The 13,714-nt window shown below is 37.2% G+C and overlaps 3 protein-coding genes across 3 annotated transcripts; 2 read left to right on the top strand and 1 right to left on the bottom strand.

The window, feature by feature from the left end:
* Positions 1-2,017: 2,017 nt before the first annotated feature.
* On the top strand, positions 2,018-4,286 carry LOC110903755 (phytosulfokine receptor 1). The gene is made up of 2 exons (XM_022149544.2): positions 2,018-2,269; positions 2,528-4,286. The coding sequence occupies exons 1-2, from the start codon at positions 2,074-2,076 to the stop codon at positions 4,114-4,116; spliced, it is 1,785 nt and encodes a 594-aa protein (XP_022005236.1). The 5' UTR covers positions 2,018-2,073; the 3' UTR covers positions 4,117-4,286.
* Positions 4,287-5,123: 837 nt separating this feature from the next.
* LOC110907389 (phytosulfokine receptor 1) lies at positions 5,124-7,178 on the top strand. The gene has a single exon (XM_022152382.1). It carries the CDS (start codon positions 5,124-5,126, stop codon positions 7,176-7,178), a length of 2,055 nt encoding a protein of 684 aa, XP_022008074.1.
* Positions 7,179-11,636: 4,458 nt separating this feature from the next.
* LOC118479530 (secreted RxLR effector protein 161-like) lies at positions 11,637-12,110 on the bottom strand. Its single transcript, XM_035974090.1, has one exon. It carries the CDS (start codon positions 12,108-12,110, stop codon positions 11,637-11,639), a length of 474 nt encoding a protein of 157 aa, XP_035829983.1.
* Positions 12,111-13,714: the final 1,604 nt, after the last annotated feature.

Raw genomic sequence — 13,714 nt, 5'->3', positions numbered from 1 at the left:
ATTGAAAAGAAAGACACCGGGTAATTGGTAGAGACATAAAGATACAATACGGAATCATACACTTTTGGTTGAAGACAAAGATCAAGAAAATGTTTATGGTAGTTGCAGACAGTATCAAAGTTCAGTTCGTTATTAGCTTATCTAACAAAAGCTTTTGTCTTTATGGAAGCTGATTCATTTGATGCAGAGATTCAAACTTCCTGCCATATGTCTATTACATCTTAAGTCTTGGGACGTTAAATTTGACTATAGACAAAAGGTTCTTTGATTGCTGATATATTAGGAAGAGGTTATTGTTGAGGGGGATAATAATGATTGATGTTCGGTTTGTCAGTTTTCATAAAGTGGCCAAACATAATTGATCTACAACAAGTCTTAGTGATTGACGGTTGAAGATCACAGTGGAAACTAGAAGATCAAGTCTTTCCAAATAGAGAAGACCTGATATCATCTGTCAAGGGGGGAGTATGTTGATGCAGATTTGTGACTGATGATTACTAGTGTTGGACATAATTGATAACAACAGTTAATGGGGAGTTTGTTGGTGCAAAACCAAGAATAGTGATTGTCACTATGAAAGTGTTTTGTCTAAATATAGGCACACTTAAGTACTTGGCTCACTTAAGTGTTTGGCGCACTTAAAGGGCTTGGTGCACTTAAGTGCTTAGTGCTTTCGCCCACTTTAGTGGTTAGCCATTTAGTCATATTGCCTTATATATATGTGTGTGTTTGTGTAATGTTTCACTTAATTTGAAAATTTCAGAGAGCATTTGGATTTGTGTGTGTTTAGATGTGTTAGAGAGAGTAATCACTATGTGTTAGTGTAGGATGTGAGTCTCCAACCCTAGGGGAGCTCACTAAGGGTTGGCAACGGTGCGTAAACGTGGTGGAGTAGATGTGTACTCGTTCGGTATATTGTAAGTTGTGTCGATTATAATGAATTGAATTTTCTAATTATTTCTATCTTGTTTGTTTATGTAAGAATGACTCACAAATGCTCCCCTCTTTATGGATCCTAGAGGGGTTCCAAGGACTTTCAAATTTAAATAAATTATTTAAACTTAATAGATAACTTAAACATTCAAATAATAATACACCAGTTATTATCTTACTAGATCTCCTTCAAGCCACCCCATGAGATCAAAACCAATCCACCCCTTATCTGCAAGTGCTTTGGGTTTAACATGGAATTCGTCGAATCTGTTACGAAAACTATCGCCAGATGGCCTTGGATAAGTCCCCCGCTAAATAGTCCTTGAAACCATCGCAAATGTCATAAATATTACGTCGCTAAAACTGTCACAAATCCGTCGTATATGTTGCCACAGAATCTCCATTGTTTTACCTTTCACAAAAGGTCAACAATGTAATGACACGCAAAATGTGTGCCGTTGGATGAGGGCCAATATGGACACTATGCTTCACATCAACCACACATAGTTAAAACCTTTTGATGAGTTGGTATACGTCCTAATCGAAGACTTCATGAAAACTACCTACCACACTTTATATGTTAAACGTGTATATATCTAGAAATTTCCGCGATACTCATAATTCAACGTTTAACATTGATCATTGGTAGTAAACGCGTTCAAAGTTAGGATTGTTTTTAGACATTTCACTAGTTGTGATTAATCACGACGACCAAATGATGACAGTTGTCATTATTAAAACCCAATATCCCTACGTTAACGGTAACTAAAGCAATAGTAATAAAACATAATATATTAAATTATTAGTTAACACCTTATGATTTCTAAATTTTCATCTTAAATACTCAATATTTCTTTTATTATATTTGTGTAACCTAGCTAATTAAATATATTAATAATTTTTAATCAATATAATCATATGTTTTCTCTCCAATTTCCTTTTCATCATCTGTCGATTCAAACACGTTTATAACCTTTCACTACATGTATACAGTGAATATTCCCAGACAACATTGTCCCACACCATTGATGATCAAATTCCTTGGAGTAACTCTCAATTCAAACACGTTTATAACCTTTAACTACATGTATACAGTGAATATAAACCCAAATACTGAATCATAGTTTTGCAATCTTTAAGATGAATGTATTTTGGTTATATGCAACTATCATACTTGCAGGGTTTTCTGTAAAAGCCCACTTAAACCCCACCTGCAATTCCAACGATTCCATGGTATTACAACATTTCATGAACGGAATGGAATCACCAATTCCCGGATGGACTTCAAATTCTCCCAATTGCTGCGATTGGGATGGTGTCACTTGCGCTTTCTCCGGTAAGGTTATCGGATTAAAACTCTCAAGAAAAAACCTAGTGGGTAGTTTGGCTGATTCATTGGCAAATTTAGACCACCTTAGAACCTTAAATCTATCTCGTAATTTATTACTCAAAGGCACTCTCCCTGTTTCCATTTTCCACTTGCAATATTTACAAGTTCTTGATTTAAGCGCTAACGAGTTCTCCGGGTCTTTACCGGCTAGTCTCAACCTACCTTCGATACGATTGTTCGATATATCTGACAATAATTTTGTAGGTCCAATTCCAACAGGCTTGTGCATCAACTCTACTGGAATTAGAGTTCTTAAATTTGGGGAAAATCACTTTAGAGGTGAGATTCCACCTGAATTTGCGAATTGTAGTTTCTTGGAACATCTTTCTTTAGATGCAAATTATGTTTCTGGGATCATACCAGACTATTTACTCAGCTTACCAAGATTGTCTAGATTGTATCTTCAAGATAACGAACTAATCGGTCAGCTTCGAAATAGTTATCCCTCGAATCTTGTTTATTTGGATGTTTCGATTAATGGGCTTTCGGGTGAGCTGCCTGATTTCTTTCACACCTTTCCGAATTTGACTTATTTTGCAGCTTATTCGAATAATTTTGATGGTGGGTTACCCTTTTCACTTGTGAATTCTGGTAGTATTTCTAGGTTGATATTAAGAAGCAATTCGTTTTCTGGTTTGATTGATCTAAACTGCTCGTCGATGATAAACCTCGTCTTTCTTGATTTGGCTACTAACAAGTTTTCAGGAGCGATTCCTGATAATTTGCCCGCTTGTTCATCATTAAAAACCATATATCTTGATGGGAATAAGCTCACGGGTCGAATCCCGGAAAGCTTTAAAAGATTTAACTCTTTATCTCATCTTTCCATCTCAAGCTTGAACTTGAAAAACCTTTCTGTTTCACTCCAAATTCTCCAACACTGCCAAAATCTTACCACTTTGGTCCTTTCAAGCAGCTTTGTCAACGAAGAAATGCCATCCATTGCTAACCTACGATTTAAAATGCTCAAGAATCTTTTGATGCGCAGAAGCAATCTCACGGGTACGATTCCTCTCTGGTTAGATGGTCTAACAAAACTAACGGTTTTGGATTTGTCGAGTAACCAGTTGCACGGACAGATTCCGCCCTTTTTAGGAAATTTACAGTCTCTCGGTTACTTGAATCTATCGACCAACTGTTTAACCGGCGGGATTCCAAAAAGCCTCACTGGATTAACGGGCCTTCGATTCCTTAACACCTCATTAATGATTAATCTAAATTTACCTGTTTTCAAGAGGCACGGCATGAGTGGCAAAAAGGTGCCATGCAGCTATGGCATTCCACTCCGACGGACATTGGACCTCAGTTACAACTCTCTCACGGGCCAAATCTGGCCCGAGTTTGGAAATCTCATATACGTAGAAAATTTGAATCTCAAATACAATAAGCTATCAGGTAATATTCCAGGTACCTTGGGGAATTTATTTAGTATACAGATTATGGATTTGTCTCATAACAACTTGTCTGGGGAGATACCTCATTCTTTGGTGAAACTCCACGCCTTATCAAACTTCAGTGTCGCGTACAATGCATTATCGGGGACCATTCCTTCTGGAGGCCAGTTTTCGACTTTTCCAAACTCCAGTTTTGAAGGAAACACGGGTTTATGTGGCGAATTCTTTACGAAATGTGATAAAGTTCAAGATTTGTTGCAACCTTCAGCATTTAAGAGTAAAAACTTTTCTATCACTTATTTGGTTGAATGGGTTGGGTTTGGAACTGGTTTCCTTCTCAGTGTCATCGTATTGCTTGTTATTCCAACAATTCGGGAATTTCAGATTGAAGAGCTTTGAGAAGCCAATCATGTGTCCTAGTGAGTGTGCTCCTTGTCTATATGAAACTTGGAGTTTGTTTACCTAATGGACATAGAGTAAATTAGATTCTCTGTCTATGTGATATGTTAAAAGGTTATGATGTTTGTCCATAGCTTTCATCAATTGTACCGCTTTTACCTTTTCTTTAATCCCAAAATCTTGATGATTGCAAGCCAACGAGCTAAGTATAATTTGGTTTTAACCCTACTTCTAATAAACAATTCCACTTTAACGCCACGTGACAACTTATTCTCCTCTCTATTTCTGTCGATTGTTTATAACATGACTTCTATATCGGTAAATGCTTCCCACCAAAATTCGGGAAAGACCTAATTAATTCGAATGGGTGTGACAATATACACTAAGTTATTTACCAACTAGTCACGTTAACATGTTAAGAGTGGGGTGTGACAATACACACAATTTTTTTTAACTATATGATACAATGCTTCAAATCCTTCAATATACAAAAATAGAACAATCAATTAAATACCAATTTAAAAATTAACAAAATGTGTATTCTATGACTTTAAACAAACATCGTGAAGTACATTATTTGGTTACTTTCATCTACCATCTTGAATATTGTTCATAAAGCATAAGGTCATTTCTACCAAGGGTTGGTGTAGACAAACCATATTATTGCATAAAGTAAAAGGTCATTTCTATGTGAACATCTTTAAATATTAGTTAAGTATATCAATAGTCACAATAAATAAATAAATGAAGCTATGTCAATTTCAAAGCACTGAAAGTTAGAATAATTTAAAAAATAATAATAATAACTCCACAACAAATAAAAAATCTTTGACTGGCCAAAACAGCCGTCGAACAAGACTACAAGAGTGTTAATCACACACGAAACAACAAATGATATTTGACTTCCAATTAAGCCCCTTCTCGAAGTCGGTGTATTCAAAAACAACAGTCCCCATTGCTCAAACCTTTTATTCTTGTTTTGTGTCTATCAGTTGATATATAATAAGATGGTTGTAGCTTTAAGGCTTTGGGTATTTGTTCTGATCTCTATACAAACTCAGCTTCTCGTGATTTCACAGAATCCGACATGCAATCCCAACGACTTAAGAGGATTAACGGGTTTCATGAATGCATTGTATTCACCAATTGATGGATGGTGGCCTGCAAATTCATCCTCTTCTTATTGCTGCAACTGGATAGGTGTCACTTGTAATTCCTCATCAGGCAGAATTGTTAAACTACAACTCCCTGATCAAATATCAGGTGGTCGAATTTCTACTTCAGTTTCGTATTTAGATCAGCTTACAACACTCGATCTTTCACACAATTTCCTTTCAGGCCCTCTTCCAGTTCCCCTTTTTCATCTCACCCATTTGAAAGAACTTAATTTAAGTGGAAATGAGTTTAACCGCGTTTTACCAGTTAGCATAAATCTGCCTGCACTTCAAGTATTAGACATCTCTGATAATAACCTTAGAGGTTTCCTTCCATTTGGTTTATGTGTTAATTCCAGCAGAATTCGAGTTCTTGATTTCGCTTCAAATTACTTCACTGGAATCATTCCACCTCAAGTGGGGAATTGCACTTTTCTTGAACATCTGTCTGTTGCTTCCAATTTTATTTCCGGTATCATACCAGACTTCTTACTTGGATTACCAAGATTGTACAAACTGGCTTTCCAGGACAATGAGTTCACAGGAATCGGTAATTCCTCTAGTCCACTGGTACATTTGGACATTTCATCCAACAGGTTCTCAGGAAATATACCTGATGTCTTTCATAACTTTCTGAGTTTGAGTCGCTTCGTATCTCATTCAAATAATCTGTCTGGTGGGGTGCCTCCATCATTGTCAAACTCCCAAACCATTTCTTTTCTTAACTTGAGAAACAATTCGTTGGACGGTCCGATCGACTTTAACTGTTTGAAGATGGTTAATCTTGCCTCACTTGATCTGAGCAATAATAACTTTTCGGGTACAATACCTGATAATCTTGCATCTTGTCGAGAACTAAAAGCTTTAAACTTTTCGAGTAACAAACTCATGACAGGCCCAATCCCAGAAAGTTTCAAGAATTTTGAATCTCTTTCTTACCTTTCACTTGCCAGTTGCAGCTTCAGTAACCTCTCGTCAACTCTTGAAGTCCTCCAACATAGCCCCAATCTTACCATTTTGGTTCTTACCATGAACTTCTACGGTGAACAGCTGCCATCTGATAGCAATTTACAGTTCAAAACACTCAAAGCTCTAGTGATTTCCAATTGCGGGCTCACTGGTAGCCTTCCATCGTGGCTAAACAGTTTAACACAGTTGCAGTTGCTGGATTTATCGTCTAACCACTTGACAGGATCGATTCCAGCTAAATTTGGTGATTTCCTGTCTCTCTTCTACTTGGATTTATCAAACAATTCCTTTTCCGGAGAGATACCCAAGAATCTAACCGAATTACAAAGCCTGATTTCATTAGAAGATGATCTGGCCCCGGATCTCATGAATTACAACTCTAGAAATTTGATATGGTTGACACTGCAGGACTATCATATCAGGATGTTTCCGCAACTATTAGACCTTAGTAGCAACGTCCTAACCGGACCAATCTGGCCAGAGTTTGGAAACTTGAAGAAGCTAGTTGTTTTGGATCTCAAACACAACAATTTATCAGGTTCGATTCCCGATTCTTTATCAGCTCTGAGAAACCTACAGACCCTGGATTTGTCATATAACAGTTTGACTGGAACAATCCCTTCATCTTTCATGGTGTTGTTAATGTTATCGAAGTTTAGTGTTGCATATAATAATCTCACCGGGGTAATTCCTTCTGGAAGTCAACTTTCGACCTTTGCTGATGCTAGCTTTGAAGGAAACCCTGGCTTATGTCATCAAGATTCATTGAAATACTGTGAAAGACCTCAAGTGTTGTTGGAAACTCCCGCAGCATCTAATGAGGAGGAACACTCTGTCACTCGTTTGCTTGCATTCGTCGGGTTTGGAACTGGTTTCTTTGTCACCGTCTTCTATATGCTTGTTGTTCCTGTGTTAACTAGTTACAAAACCCATTCATAGTCGAGGTCTTTCAATGTAATACAAAGAAGTTAGTTTTACAATTTATTTCCATTACTAAAAAATTATATGTATCTTATGTTGGTTTTACCCTTCAGTTTAGTATACACATTATAGTCTCAAGTTAAATCATACTTATCACTTCTCACTTAATTAAAATTTTAGAAATTGACACCTATACAAAAATACCAACCATACCTGGTAAAATTCCACTAATAGCTAATGATGGGTTGTAGGCAAACCATACCTCTATTCACCATACCTCTATCCTAGCGAATAGAGAGCTGCTAGGGAGACCCCCATCTGTACTTGAAAAGTAGTGTAGTGTAGTGTAGTGTAATTAATTAAAATTAATCCGGATATGTTTGCCTACATGTACTCAAAACCGGGTTTTTTTCAAAGCCGGATTCGGTTCTAGACAAGTCACTAACTGGGTATTGGTAAAACTGGGTCGGGTATGAAACCGGTTGTTGGGGAGAGAAGTAATCGGTTCGGTATGGTTCCGGTTTCAGGTTTTTTTTCGAGTTTGTGATAGACATCAGAATCATAACTAGCAGAAGCATCATCATTCATTGGATTCATGATGATGAACTGGGTTTTGTATGTTATTCGTAAATATTGAATGATGGACAATTTGGCGGTTGAAATTGTCTTGGTACCGAGTGAAGTTCCCGGCAACAGACATATATACATTGAGAAGAGGAACGGTTGTGAAGACGGTTGAAATTTGGCAGGAATAACCGCCATTTGAACCGATACCAACCATTAGTCACACCCCTTCGAACATATCATTACACACATACATATTAAATAATACATGTCCTAAGTTTAATACATAATATATGAATTATGTTTACGAACTTCTAATACTCTCCCCTAAACATAATCATGTTTACGGGAATATTTAAGAACACTCTCATTAGCATCATCCATTGCTGCTCGAGCTTTGTTGAAATCAAACCTTCGTCTTGTATGCCTCCTCTTGTTTTCATGCCATCCATTGTTGGTAAACAACGCATAGTGCTTCGACGACAGATCATCCGTAACCACTTGATTAACTTCAGCCCTTATATCTTGACCTGCATCTTGTTCTGCAGTGTCTCCCTCACTTCGGCTGCTCCTTGGTTCCGTGTTCCTTCCCAGCGTTGTTTTCTCTTCTGTCTTCTCTTTGTCATATACTTGTGACTGGACAGTTTTAAACTTGTGATAATATACCAGGACATCTAAATACATTGCGTATACCAGACGCATATATCACCATCACTATACTCGAATCCCATCTCTTTGGCTATCATCAGCCAGAGATTATTTTCCGTCACATATCGGTGTCCTCCTTCTCGTTCTATTATCAGATACATATCCAGCAGACATATCCTTCGGTTGTTTGAGGCATAAGCAGGAATCGGTCTGGTTGTCACCCCCAACTTTTTCGTTATAAACCATTCCACCATTTCGTCAAACTTTGTTTGCAAAATGAACTTGTACTTTCTAACATATTCATCATTGTCTATCATGTCGAGTAATGCCTTACAATCTAAGAATTCCTTGAATCTCATTGTTTGAAGTATCATCACGTTCCAGTCTGGTTCGTTGGATGATATTTCAAGTTTTTCGAAATAATTATTCAAGTAATTCGTTTTGAACATCATAAATTCCGATTCTTTGTACATCATCTTCTGTTTTTCCATAACACCCATTTCTTCTTCTCTTGTTAATCCTGATCTTATGTTTATGTTATTGTTTAGGGGAATACTAAAGGTTGGAAACAATTTACATTTGTCTCCGGTGAACTTCACCGTGAACCCTTGTGTTCTTAATTGATCATAACTTACAATGTTTCTGTCTATGTCTTGTGTGTAAAACACACTTTGAACTCGGATATTCTTCGTCCCAGACATAACATCAACAACACCTATTCCTCTAATGAAATATAAATAATTTTCACCTGTGTTCGTTTCAACATCAGTCATACATTTAATGCGCTTGAACATATCTAAATTTCCAGAAAACTGGTGTTTTAGAGTTTTACTAACATACCACATTTCCGACCAGAAACCTCCGTCGGTTCCGGCGACGAGATACTCTTGTTTCTGACCGCTTATGTGATCTTCGTCTTCGTCATTCTGTCGTTGCACTCCGGTATTAATAACGAGACGAATTAGTTGGGATTCTTCATCATCTTCTTTCTTCTTGCAGTTTGATATTTGATGGTCTGGATTATTATGTGAAATAACACCGCTTCAGCCACTTTCTTTCCCTTCTTTCATCTGCACAGTGTTGGCATGGAAACGTTGTAGATGTAGCCCTAAGATCAAAGGAACCTGGTGCTCTGATACCACTTTGATAGACATCAGAATCATAACTAGCGGAAGCATCATCATTCATTGGATTCATGATGATGAACTGGGTTTTGTATGTTATTCGTAAATATTGAATGATGGACAATTTGGCGGTTGAAATTGTCTTGGTACCGAGTGAAGTTCCCGGAAACAGACATATATACATTGAGAAGAGGAACGGTTGTGAAGACGGTTGAAATTTGGCGGGAATAACCGCCATTTGAACTGATACCAACCATTAGTCACACCCCTTCGAACATATCGTTACACACATACATATTAAATAATACATGTCCTAAGTTTAATACATAATATATGAATTACGTTTACGAACTTCTAATAGTTTGATCGGTTCGGATTAGGTGTAACCAATTTCAAATCATATAGCTACAACCAGATATATAACTAGTGCGCAGGGTGGTGTGGAACCGGATCTTCTATACTAAGTTCCTAGCAATACCCACTTCTGGGTTTTGTAGTTTCTGATTCCATATTCAAATCAGGACTGGTTTTTTTGTGCACCAGCCTCTATGTTTACCGTATATGAAATAATTTATGTTGGGTTTTGTAACATTCCTTAAACTCAAACCAAACTAGGCTTCCACATTAAGAAAGTGTGGGCTTACAACAACAGAACTAATCAAACCATAATTATCGATTTAACTGAATTGTTACGGTTTTTAAAGTGGGGCATAACTGAATTAACCGTTGTCTCATTAAAGTCAATATATGGAGGAAACCTTAATTTACAACCATGTGGTTTGGGGCCAAAATCAATTGAGGTCCACTAAGAAACTTTTTTCTGGTTTGCAACCTTGACGCTTAAAAAAGCGCTACAGGATACAACTCTCTGTGAGTTGGTCGTTAGGTTAACTGCTAGAAATGTTGTGAATTGACATTATTGCCCTTGTTTCTTATATTATTATTGTTATTATTATTATTATTATTATTATTATTATTATTATTATTATTATTATTATTATTATTATTATTATTATTATTAAAAGACACTTGCATCACCATCCCCAAAAGGCCAAAACCATTTCAACATCTATCTCCACCGAGACCCCACCCCATTTCCATCACCTGCATCACGAACAAACCATTTCCATCCAAGACCTCACCCCAAATCACAATCCAAGACCTCCATTGTACCAAGCGTGACCGACTCCTCCAGCTGATTCATTCACATCACCGACAACGACCTCCTTCAACTTCTCTCCATGATCGGATCGGTGAGTTCAGTTCGTGTTTGCAGAGACTGGTTCTTGCATAAATCCCTAGGCTATGGTTACGTCAATTTCTACCTTCCTTCTTACGATAATCATTTATTATTTGTTGATTGATTAGGTTTTGTTTAGTTATTTGTTTGATTGAATCGATTTCATTAGTGAAGTTGTGAATTGATTGGAAATTGAACTATGAATTTGAGTTATTGAAGTTAAATCATAGTGAATGCATCAGGGTTATTTTGTTATTTGTTATGATTGGACCAGTTTCATTTGTGATATTGTAATTTGACTTGAAATCGAACAGTGAATTTCAGACAGTTGTGGAAAGTGTTAGAATTCTGACTTAGGGTTTCGAAGAATGAAGGTAAACGTTCATAAAATGAATTGATAGTTATGAAGATCATGATACAGAGTATATATACATATATATTAATAGCGATAACCGCTATTACTTATGTCTAATAATAATAATAAAACGAATAGTGAAAGTTATAGTATCTAGCTTATAAATATAAATATGCATGTCTAACACCCTCCCGTAAGCTAGATCAGTGTAGCAGGGTCTTAAGACGAGAGAAATCTTTCGGTTGTAGAGCCTTTGTCTTAATGTCAGCCACTTGATCCTTGGTTGCATAGAAAATTACTGCCACTTCTTCCTTCTTGATTAAATCTCTGATATAGTGATACTTGACCCAGATATGCTTGCTCTTTCCATGGTATACTGGGTCTTTTGCTAAGCAAATGGTAGATTTATTATCGCAAAATATAGGTATAGGGTAATCTTCTTTTCCTTGCAGTTCATCTAAGATTCCTTTTATCCACACTGCTTGACAACAGGCTAAAGTTAGAGCCATATATTCTGCTTCTGTTAAGGATAACGCTACTACCTTTTACTTCTTTGATTGCCAAGATATGGGTCCTGATCCTAAATGAAAAATATATCCGGATGTAATCTTGCTATCATCTATATTCCATGCATAATCATTATCACTGAAACCCATGAGCTTTCTTTTTCCTCCTTTAGAATAAGTGATACCCTGATCCAAAGTGTCTTTGATGTATTTTAGTATGCGTTTTGCTGCTTCCCAATGACTCTTCTTAGGACATTCCATGAATCTACTTATTTTACTTACTGCAAACATAATATCTGGTCTCGTGTTTGTTAGATACATCAGACTTCCTACCAGACTTCGATACACACTTTCATCTATAAATTCTTCAGGATCATCTTTTGACAATTTGAGACCATATTCCAATGGTGTGGAAACCGTGTTGCACTGATCCATTCTATATTTCTCTAATAAATTCCTCATGTACTTCCTTTGAGATAAAATTATATTACCATTCTCGTAAAGTACTTCCATACCGAGAAAGTAATGCAATCTACCATACCAGTCATCTCAAATTCCTTTTTCATTGTGTCCTTGAACTCAGAAATCAGCCTCAGAGAGCTGCTCACAATAATTAGATCGTCTACATATAAGCATATCACTAGTTTTCCTTCATTAGTGTCCTTAACATAGAGAGTATGCTCATAGGTGCATTTTTTGAACTTGTGTTGCAAGAAATAAGTATCTATTCTGTTGTACCACGCCCTCGGTGCCTGTTTCAAACCGTATAGTGCTCGTTTGAGATGACATACCTTTTTCTCTTCTCCTTGTTTGATGTAAGCTTGAGGTTGTTCTATGTAAACTTGTTCCTTTAATTTCCCATTTAAAAATGTTGTTTTTATATCCATCTGATGAAGGTGCCAATCATATTGTGCCGCGAGAGCTAATACTAATCGAACTGTTTCAAATCGGATCACCGGTGCAAATACTTCCTGATAGTCTATTCCATATTTTTGCTTGTATCCTTTTACCACTAGTCTGGCCTTGTATTTGTCCATGTTTCCTTTTTCATCATACTTTGTTTTATAGATCCATCTCACACCTATTGGTGTTTTGGAGGTTCTACAAGCTCCCAAGTTTGGTTTTCGTAGATAGATTCTATCTCTCTGTTCATTGCTTCTATCCATCTCTTATCCTTACTAGCCTCCTCATACGTAGTTGGGTCTGCACTTGTTGCATAAAGAACAAAGTTCACTACTTGATTTTCATTGTATTTCTGCAGCACTTCTGCTTCGCTGAGAGCCCTCGTGTCCCTGTAGAAACTATCAATGCTCCTTGTGTTGATAACTTCATTCTCCGAATCTGTTGAAGATGAATCATTCTCATGTGACTATGACTAGTCTGCTTCTTGATTCTCTTCTCAATTTCCAGGCGATCATGAGTTATTGATGTAGCGCGTGATACGGAAACGAAGATCAAACACGTTGATTCTAAGAATACCCGTGTAGTTCTTCCCCAACCCCCAAATTGCAACCCAATGGCCACGGAATTTGAAGTGAAAATTCGGTAGTTTCAAAATTCAATTCTGAACTTTTCATTAGCTTTAGCAACATACAAATAAAGATCGAAATTCGAAAATGGGCCTAAAACACACTTGGGCCAAAATCTAGAACAAAATAAAAGTCCAAAAACCCCACTAAAAAACACAAAACATAAAATAACTCATGGAAATAAGCGTTTTTTGGCCCGGAAGACGACCCAAACTACCGTAGGCGTTTGCAGCAAGATGGAGCTCGTTCTCACGTTCGTTTCGCCTGGTCGCACGCCCAAAACGGACCCCCGTAGCCCAAGTTAGAGCCATTTTAGTGAAGCCCCTTTTGTTACACGATCTTGGGCCTCCAAATACAAAATAGCCCGCTCTTCCACACTTGGGCCCGCATCAGTTATCAACTATATGCTCTTGACCAGATTCTGGTTCCTCTTGAGCTCCATCCACATCTGCTTCCCTTTGTGCTGGACTTGGATCATCGTTATCGGAGATGACAAACGGGACATCAGATGCTTCTGAGTCCATGACCCACCTCTTGTTTTCATCAAATATTACATCACGGCTGATGATGATTTTATTGGTTTGTGGA

Source organism: Helianthus annuus, chromosome 6 (genome assembly GCF_002127325.2).
Source record: "Helianthus annuus cultivar XRQ/B chromosome 6, HanXRQr2.0-SUNRISE, whole genome shotgun sequence".
Taxonomy (NCBI): domain Eukaryota; kingdom Viridiplantae; phylum Streptophyta; class Magnoliopsida; order Asterales; family Asteraceae; genus Helianthus; species Helianthus annuus.
The sequence above is the reverse complement of the archived record's forward strand: the minus strand, read 5'-3'. Positions and strand labels throughout refer to the sequence as shown.

Excerpts from the sequence above, each read along its gene's own strand:
- LOC110907389 (XM_022152382.1), top strand. The coding sequence starts at position 5,124 with ATGGTTGTAGCTTTAAGGCTTTGGGTATTTGTTCTGATCTCTATACAA.
- LOC118479530 (XM_035974090.1), bottom strand. The coding sequence starts at position 12,110 with ATGGAAGTACTTTACGAGAATGGTAATATAATTTTATCTCAAAGGAAG.
- LOC110903755 (XM_022149544.2), top strand. The coding sequence starts at position 2,074 with ATGAATGTATTTTGGTTATATGCAACTATCATACTTGCAGGGTTTTCT. Across the intron at positions 2,270-2,527 it reads TGTCACTTGCGCTTTCTCCG|GTCCAATTCCAACAGGCTTG; the intron begins GTAAGGTTATCG and ends ATAATTTTGTAG.